General features: G+C 41.6%; 1 protein-coding gene across 1 annotated transcript in view; it reads right to left on the bottom strand.

Annotated features, from left to right (window-relative positions):
- The window catches only part of OCLN (occludin), a 61,299-nt gene that overhangs the window by 46,340 nt on the left and 5,346 nt on the right, over positions 1-9,613 (bottom strand). Inside the window, exons 2-3 of the mRNA XM_037738199.1 lie at positions 3,468-3,585; positions 649-1,327 (exon numbers count right to left, since the gene is read on the bottom strand). Of these exons, the coding sequence (XP_037594127.1) occupies positions 649-1,327; positions 3,468-3,517 (729 nt within the window). The 5' untranslated portion in view covers positions 3,518-3,585. The remainder of the gene's footprint in view (positions 1-648; positions 1,328-3,467; positions 3,586-9,613) is intronic.

Raw genomic sequence — 9,613 nt, 5'->3', positions numbered from 1 at the left:
CAAAAAAAAAAAAAAAAAAAAAAAAAAAAAAAAAAAAAAAAAAAAAAAAAAACATAGGTTCACCCAAAAACATATACAAGAATGTCTGTAGCATGATTTAGCCAATGAAGACACAGCCCAAATGTCTATCAACTGATAAAATGTGGTTTAGACACACACTAGAATATTAGCAATAAAAAGGAATAAAGGAATGGTACATGCTGTAACATGGATAAACCTTAAAAGCATGCTAAGTAAAAGAAGCCCATCGCAAAGACCACATTGTGTGATTCCATTTTTATGAAATACCTAGAGAACAGGCACATCTACAGATAGGATTAGTGGCTGCCTGGGCAAAGAACAGTTAGGGAAATGGGGAGTGATGCTAATGGGCACAAGTTTCTTTTTAGGATCGCGAAAATGTTCTAAAATTGATTGTGGTGACGGTTGCACAATTTTGTGAACATATTTAAAACCACTGAACTGTTCTTTAACCAAATTACCTTGTATGTTAATGACATCTTAATGACACTGAGCCCCTCCTTGAGATGAGAAGTGGAGCCTTGTCATCAATATTTTTTAAAAGTTTCCAGAGTGATTCTATTACATATTCCAAGTTGAAAGCCTCTGCTAAGGAGAGGGGCAAAAAACCCAAAACACCACTCATACCTCCTGGGGATCCACAACACAGTAGTGATACAAATACTGATCCACGTAGAGTCCAGTAACTGCAGGTGTATAAAATTGGTTGCAGAGGGCATATATTTGTGAACCATAGAGAGATCCAGAAGACTGAGCAGTTGGATTGACTCCCATTATGTAGACAATTGTGGCAATAAACACCATGATGCCCAGGATAGCACTCACTATTATCACACTTAAGTAATATCTTCTTGTTCTGGACATTTCAGATCTTATAACACTGGTAACAAAGATCACCAACGCGGCAATGAAACAGAAGGCGGCCATGGCCAACAGGAAGCCCTTTGCTGCTCTTGGGTCTGTATAGCCTCCGTAGCCATAGCCATAACCATAGCCATAGCCATAGCCACTTCCATAGCTACCAAAGCCACTTCCTCCATAAGGGTAGCCTATACCACCTCCTAAAAGGGAAGTTCCATAGCCTCTGTCCCAGGCAAGCGTGGAGGCCACACAGGCAAAGATGGCAATGCACATCACAATAATGAGCATAGACAGAATCCGAATCACTCCTGGAGGAGAGGTCCATTTGTAGAAGTGAAGAATTTCATCTTCTGGGTAAAACGAGTATGCCGGCTGAGACAGCATTGGTCGAACATGCATCTCTCCACCATATATGTCATTGCTTGGTGCATAATGATTCGGTTTGCTGAAATGAATATGAAAATAATTTCAAGTTAGCATTTTTTGGTAGTAAGCAGAAAGAACATAAATTATTTGGAATAATTTAAACTACTGGGTAAATGAAACTAAAGCTTATCAGTGCCCTGGAGGGCTTGTTAAAACATAAGATTATTGCAGCCTCCAAAGTGATTAGTGTCCCTTATATGCTAATGAGACGATAGGTTGTGGCAGCCCCAGGAAGCTTCAGGATAGGAGCTAGGATTAGATAGTTGGAACTTTCAGTCTCAACCCCCTCTAGACAGGAAAGGGAGGCTGAAGCTTAAACTGATCACCACCACCAATGATTTAGAGTCAATCATGCCTATGTAATAAAGCTTCCATAAAAACCCAAAAGGACTGAGTTCACAGAGCTTCTGGACAGCTGAACATGTGTAGGTTCCTGGAGGGTGGCACAGCCCGGAAAGACCCCTTCCCACATACCTCACCCTGTTCATCTCTTCATGTGGTGTTTGTTGGCATCCACTGTAATATCATCCGTTAGTTCATTCATTCATTCATAAAAGACAAGGTCTCCCTATGTTACCCAGGCTGGCCTTGAACTCCTGGGCTCAAGCAATCCTCCTGTCTCAGTCTCCTGTGTAGCTGGGATTAGAGGCGTACACCACCACACCTGGCTTTTGTAATACCCTTTATAATAAACCAGATAAGCAGTGTTTCCCTGAGTTCTGTGAGCCACTCTAGTAAATTAATTGAACCCAAGGAGAGAATTGTGGGAATCCCGATTTACTGTAGGTAGGTCAGAAACCCAGGCCACAACCTGAGCTTGCGGCTGCTATGTGAAGTGGGGGCAGTCTTCAGGGAATGAGACCTGAACCTGTGATCTGATGCTATCTCCGGGCAGCATCAGAATTCAGCTGAATTAGAGGACACACAGCTAGTGTCCACTGTAGAACTGATTACTTGGTTGATCATGGAGAAAAATCCCCACACATTCTGGTGATCAGAGGTCACAGATGTATTCTACATTGATTATGTTGCGACAGAATAGCAGGAGAAACTGAGTTTGTTTTCACCTATATTACACTCCACTACACTTATCAGGATTAAAGCTGTAAACTACTTAGAGGAGGAAATCCCTATCAATGTTTGATAGCAAATTTGGAATTCAAAAATTCACCGATAAATCTTCACATGACCAAGGACCCCAAAATATTATGCTAAGTGAAAGAAGCCAGACACAAAAGGCCACATATTACATGATTCCTCCATTTATACAAAATATGCAGAATAGACAAATCTCTAGAGGCAGAAAGTAGACTGATGGTTGCTGAGGGCTGATGGAACTGGGAGGTGACTGCCAATGGGTAGGGTTCCTTGGAGCATAATGAAATGTTCTAAAATTAATTGTGGTGATGGTTGTACAACTCTGAATATACTAAAAACCATTCAACTATCCATTCTAAATGGGTAAGTTGTAAAGTATGTTAATTATATCTCAGTAAAGCTGTGGTTTTTTGTTTGTTTTTTTGTTTGTTTTTGAGCTGGATCTCGCTCTGTCTCCAGGCTGTAGTGCAGAGACGCAATCTCGGCTCACTGCAACCTCCGCCTCCTGGATTCAAGTGATTCTGTTGCCTCAGTCTCCCGAGCAGCTGGGCTTACAGGCGTGCACCACCATGCCCAGCTAATTTTTGTATTTCTAGTAGAGACGGGGTTTCACCATGTTGGCCAGGATGGTCTCAATCTCTTGACCTTGTGATCCGCCTACCTCAGTCTCCCAAAGTGCCAGGATTATAGGCATGAGCCACCAAGCTGGGCCTAAAGCTGTTACTTTTAAAAACTGACAATATGTTGCCAACAGCCATCTGAACAAGGCATTTAAATGGAAGCTTCATTATCATCTGTATACAAATATAAATCTTGGCAATCTCTTGAAACAAACATTGGCAATAGGTGACAGCAGTCCTCCCAGCAGAGAAAAACTATCATTCTGAAAGCTAAGAGTAAGAGAAAAATTCACTTTTCAGTGCAGACCTTTCGATACAATTTAAATTTACAAATGCACATATCATTTTTAAAAGCAAACACTTAAAAATGAAAATTTCAACCATATTTTTTACATGTGATAGGCTTTTTAAGAGAGAATAACTAAATAATTATTTACTTACAATTCATCAGGTCTGTAAGGAGGTGGACTTTCAAGAGGCCTCGATGACATGGCTGATGTCAATGGTCAGCTGATCTTCAGGCTGAGGAAAGCCCTTTTAGCTCTCAAGATAAACCAATCTAAGCAACAAAAGTAGGGATATGGCATTACTACTAAGCTCAGTTTCTTTATTTTTCCCCCTTGAGACTGGGTCTCACCTGTCGCCCAGGCTGGAGTGCAGTGGTCCAATCACAGCTCACTGCAGCCTTGATCTCACAGGCTCAAGCACTCCTCCTACCTCAGCCTCCCAAGTACCTAGGACTACAGATGCGCATCACCATGCCTGGCTAATTCTTGTATATTTTTGTACAAAAATTTAAAATATATATAATTTCATATCACTTTGGAAGTTCATATAAAATGAAAATGCATATGAAAGTGCATATACACAGCACTAGCACATACTATCTCCTCAATGCAAACTAGTAAATAATCTAATTGGTTAAATGCCTTTATCATTAAAAATGGTAATAAAATGCATCTATGAATGGTAGAATAGTGAATATTTTTCCCTTATCTTTTCCAAGTCTTCAAAACTGAGCATAATTTTTATAGAAGGGGAGAAAAAACAATATGCAATATTAATTGGTCCTTTTCTAAAATTTTGTCCTAAAATTTTTCAGCACAAGTTCCTAAACATCTGAGAAGCAATTTCATTCAACAAGCATTTATTTATTAAGTGCCTACACTAGACCAGGAGAGCCTGTGGGAGTGAACTATGAGAGCCAGTGCTGGGGTCCTGGCTCTTCCAGGCTGGAGTGTTACTGATATACAGATGGCTAGCTTACGGAACAGTGAGGAGACCAGGTGGGAACATGTTGAAATGGTGTCATCTTTTAAAATAAGGTTATAGTAAGAATACAGTGGACGGACGATGAGTAAGAAAAGGGAGGGCTTTGAAAGTCTAGTGGGAGTGTCTTACTTCATTCAGGTAGGAAACAGGGAGCCAGTTCATGATTCTCAGCAAGGGAGATGTAAGTTTGATTTGAACCAGATTTGAAGGACAAAGTCAACAGTAAAAAGGAGGACCTGGAGTCAGCAGCAGCAAACCTGCGTGTGAGGAGACAATGAAGGACTAGCTTAGCAGACAGAAGATAGGAAAGAAACTGACATTCATCAGACACCTACTGATGCGCTGGGTGTTTTACATGAAATCCTTTCGTCCTCAAAACAACCCTCCATGGTTGATTTGTCACTTTACAGATGCAGAGAGGGTCAGAAATATGCATAAGGTTATATGGATGCCAGTGAGTCACTCAGATGTAACTTGAACCCAGATGATCTCATGTGCTTTCCACTGTGCTAGTTTGAAACAATGAGTTCCACTTGGAAAACACCAGCTACTGTGGGCAGTTCACATCTGGTGTTAGCATCCATGAGGAAGTGACGCTGGAGGTCATCTGCCTAGGTCTGTAGTTGGATCCATGGGCACTGAGAGCGCTCCAGGAAAAAGACAAGTCTCAGCAAGATGTGGTAAACACACAATCCCCAAACCTATAAAGCTTGAAGACTAGTCTAGAAAACCCAGCGCTGGAGACACTAGCGAGGTACTTCCCACATCAGCTACAGAACTTCATGCCAGTCCTTAGCTGTGTTGAACCAGCAATAAATTCTTTCCAGGTGATACCAGTGATTAGTAGAATAGAGAACTTTGAGATCTACTAGAAGGTAAATTCCATGTGAGCAGGAATTTTTGCCTGTTTTGTTCACTAATTAAAACAATGCCTGGCACATAGCAGACCTGCAAATATTTGTTGAATGTTTACAGGAACCAGATTGGACCATGGTTATCTCTGCCTGCAACACCTCTTGTGCTTTCAGGTTGAAGGTAACAGAAAAGTATCAGAGTAACTTTAAAAGGTATGCTCCCTGAATGACACTTGACCAACACTTATACTGAGTATATTAAAGTATCTGGTATTTTTTTCCTTTTCTAATAACGTCTATACAATTATACATTACTATATTAAGAACAGCACATCAATTCAAACTCTTAAAACTTTTTAAAAAATTAATGGCAACTCTCTTTTTTTTGTTGCTTTTTTTGACCTGGAGTCTTGCACTGTCACCCAGGATGTAGTGCAGTGGCATGATCGTGGCTCACTGCAACCTCCACCTCCCAGGTTCAGGCGATTCTCCTGCCTCAGCCTGCCGAGTAGCTGGGACTACAGATGCAAACTGCCACGCCCAGCTAATGTTTTGTGATTTTAGTAGAGGCAAGGTTTCACTGTGTTGCCCAAATTGGTGTCCAACTCCTAAGCTCAGGTGATCTGACAGCCTCAGCCTCCCAAAGTGCTGGGATTACTGGCATGAGCTGCCACACCGGCCCTGACAACTCTCTTCTATAGCCTTTAGGACAGTGTATTTCAAATCTTTCAGAATTAAACCCTGCCCAACAATATGTTAAATAAATTCTCAAAGATGGAAATATACAGAATGTTAATAACACCAACACAATTAGCATGATTTTCCAAAGACATGAGGGAAGATGACTTCTATACATTTTTTTAAAACCACTTTATTAACGTACACAATAAAGTGCACAAATCATAATGTATACAGCCCTGTAACCAGCAATCAAGTCCATTTTTCTTTTCTTTTTCTTTTTTTTTTTTTTTTTTTTTTTTTTTTTTTTTTTTTTTGAGACAAGTTCTTACTCTGTCACCCAGGATAAAATGCAGTGCCATCATCTCAGCTCACTGTCACCTCCACCTTCCAGGGTCAAGCAAACCTCCCACCTCAGCCTTCCAAGTAGCTAGACTACAGGCACGTGCCACCATGCCTGGCTAATTGTTGTATTTTTAGTAGAGATAAGGTTTCACCATATTGCCCAGGCTGGTCTCAACCCCCTGAGCTCAAGCTATCTGCCCACCTTGGCCTCCCAAAGTACTGGGATTGCAGGCATGAGCCAACACACCAGGCCAATTTCTCTACAGTCTAATAATGGTGAAACACACATACAAATGAGCAATTTTGGCCAAAATCTTATGGAACTATGAAAAGGTAAAAGTCCAGATTGTCTTCCTAATTGATGTTCAGAAAAAGGACATTAAGGAAAACTGAATTTAGGCCAAGCGAGGTGGCTCATGCCTATAATCCCAGCACTCTGGGAGGCAGACGCAGGTGGATCACTTGAGGCCAGGAGTTTAAGACCAGCCTGGTCATCATGGCAAAATCCAGTCTCTACTAAAAATAACAAAAATTAGCTGGGGTATGGTGGCGCATGCCTGTAATCCCAGCTACTTGGGAAGTTAAGGCACGAGAATGCTTGAAGCCGAGAGGTGAAGGTCACAGTGAGCAGAGATGACACCACTGCACTCCAACCTGGGCAATGGAGCAAGACCCCCATCTAAGAAAAAAAAAATCATGCCTGTAATCCCAGTACTTTGGGAGGCTGAGGCAAGTGGATCACCTGAGGGCGGGAGTTCGTGACCAGCCTGACCAACATGGAGAAATCCCATCTCTACTAAAAATACAAAATTAGCCGGGCATGGTGGCACACACCTGTAATCCCAGCTACTCAGGAGGCTGAGCAAGAGAATCGCTTGAACCCAAGGAAGCATAGGTTGCAGTGAGCTAAGATCGTGCCATTGCACTGCAGCCTGCAATAGATGGAGTGAAAAACCGTCTCAAAAAAAAAAAAAAAAAAAAGAAAATCTGAAGTTAAGCATTATTAAATATGGGATCCTACTTCTGAAGCTGAATGTCAAATATCCCCAAGCTCTAGCAGTGGTAGTTTTTGAAAACTCTAAATTAATCCAGGCTCAGTCTTAAGTTGTCAAAAATTCAAACAAGATCTCTTTTCAAACTGCTATTTCCTGGATTCAGTCAGAGTTGTTATTTTTCCCCAAAAGCACGGATTTTAAATTGTGAAGCAAATCATGTGACTCGTGCCTGTAATCCCAGCACTTTGGGAGGCCGAGGTGGGTGGATCACCTGAGGTCTGGAGTTCGAGACCAGCTGACCAACATGGTAAAACCCATCTCTACTAAAAATACAAAAATTAGCTGGGTGTGGTGGTGCAGGTCTGTAATCCCAGCTACCTGGGAGGCTGAGGTAGGAGAATCGCTTGAACTTGGAAGCGCAGGTTGTAGTGAGCCAAGATCACGCTATTACACTCCAGCCTGCACAAAAAGAGTAAAACTCCATTAAAAAAAGAAAGCAAGCAAGCTCCTTAAGAACAAGAATAAGAACAAGTCATGCACACCAACTTCCAACTTCATATCCTTTTCTGAGAAGGTTACCAGGCTGGTGGATGAAGGGAACGCAGAGAAAGAATCCCAAGAATCTACAGCACAACCTTGTGTGAGTGGGTGGATTCCCAAGGGGCTGAATTATGGCACCCAATTAGCACGAAAGAATGAACCACTTATGTCCACCTGGTGGGAGGTCTCCAGTGGTAATCACAGACAAAGTGGAGGAGATAGGCTTATCCAGATTTGCAGCTGACCAAACACACTGGAAATGATAAAAGTAACCCACTGGGTAGGCCATCAACACTAAGAAAAATCTCTGTGAAGTCAGAAGGATGAGTTTAAAACAACCTAGTGGTTGTAACAGCCCCAATTTACTGGCTCGCAATCTGATACAAATTCCTTATCTCCTCTAAGCCTCAGGGCACTCCTCTGTTAATTGTGGGACTAATCCTGACCTCTGGGATGGTCTAACAAAGTCTTTAAAAAAATGAGCAACTGCATGCATCATAAGGTGGCTATCATGAAAGTGAAAATTTTCAGTGCTTAGACACTTAGGTATATTGTATCCATTTTCAAACACAGCTGATCCTCCACATCCAAAGGTTCTAAATCCAGAATCAACCAACCTCAAACAGAAAATACTCGGGGGAAAAAAACTTAAAATAACAGGGCAGGTATAGTGGTTCACACCTGTAATCCCAATACGCTAGGAAGCTGAAGCAGGAAGATCAATTGAACCCAGGAGTTCAAGACTGACCACAGCAACACAGCAAGAAAAACCATCTCTACAAAAAATTTTTCTTAAAACTAGCCAGGCATGGTGGCACATGCCTATAAATTCCAGCTACTCAAGAAACTGAGGTGGGAGTATCTCTTGAGCAGAGGACCTTGAGGCTAGAGTGAGCCATGATCACACCAGTGTACTCCAGCCTGAGTAACAGAGCAATACATGGTCTAAAAAAATAAATAAAACAAAAAATACAGATTTTAAAAATGCAGTATCACAACTCTATAGAGCATTTACATTGTATTAGGTATTATAACTAACCTAAAGAGATTAAAGTATATAAGAGGGGCTGGGTGTGGTGGCTCATATCTGTGATCCCAGCACTTTGGGAGGCCAAGGCAGGCAAATCACTTGAGGTCAGGAGTTTGAGATCAGCCTGGCCAACATGGTGAAACCCTGCCTCTACTAAAAATATAAAAAATAGCTGGGCATGGTGGCAGGTGCCTGTAATTCCAGCTACTCAGGAGGCTGAGGCGGGAGAATCGCTTGAACTCATGAGGCAGAGTTTGCAGTGGGCCAAGGTTGCATCACTGCACTCCAGCCTCTGTGATGGAGTGATTCTGTCTCAAAAAAAAAAAAAAAAAAAAAAAGTATACAAGAGCATTTAGGCCACATGCAAATACAAAGTTATTTTATAAGAGGGACTTCAGCATCCTCACATTTTGGTATCATACCATGGGGGTTCTGGAATCAACCCCTCACAGATACTGAAGGATGACTGTATTGGTGGCATAAATGAGTAATTTTTAAAATGTAAACTGAATTTTATTTTTTTTTAGATGGAGTCGTACTCTGTCATCCAGCCTGGAATGCAGTGGCGTGATCTTGGTTCACTGCAACCTCCACCTCCCAGGTTCAAGCAATTCTCCCGCCTCAGCCTCCAGAGTAGTTAGGATTACAGACACGTGCAACCATGCTCGGTTAATTTTTGCATTTTTAGTAGAAACGGGATTTCACCATGTTGGCCAGGCTGGTCTCAAACTCTCGACCTCAGGTGATCCACCCACCCCAGTCTCCCAAAGTGCTGGAATTACAGGCGTGAGCCACTACTCGGTTGTAAACTGAATTTTTAAAAAGCCAATTCCATAAACTTAATAATCATTCTTTTTTTTTTTTTTTTTTTTT

Source organism: Cebus imitator, unplaced genomic scaffold, assembly GCF_001604975.1.
Source record: "Cebus imitator isolate Cc_AM_T3 unplaced genomic scaffold, Cebus_imitator-1.0 Scaffold50, whole genome shotgun sequence".
Classification (NCBI taxonomy): Eukaryota; Metazoa; Chordata; class Mammalia; order Primates; family Cebidae; genus Cebus; species Cebus imitator.
This window is presented reverse-complemented; position numbering and strand designations above follow the sequence as displayed.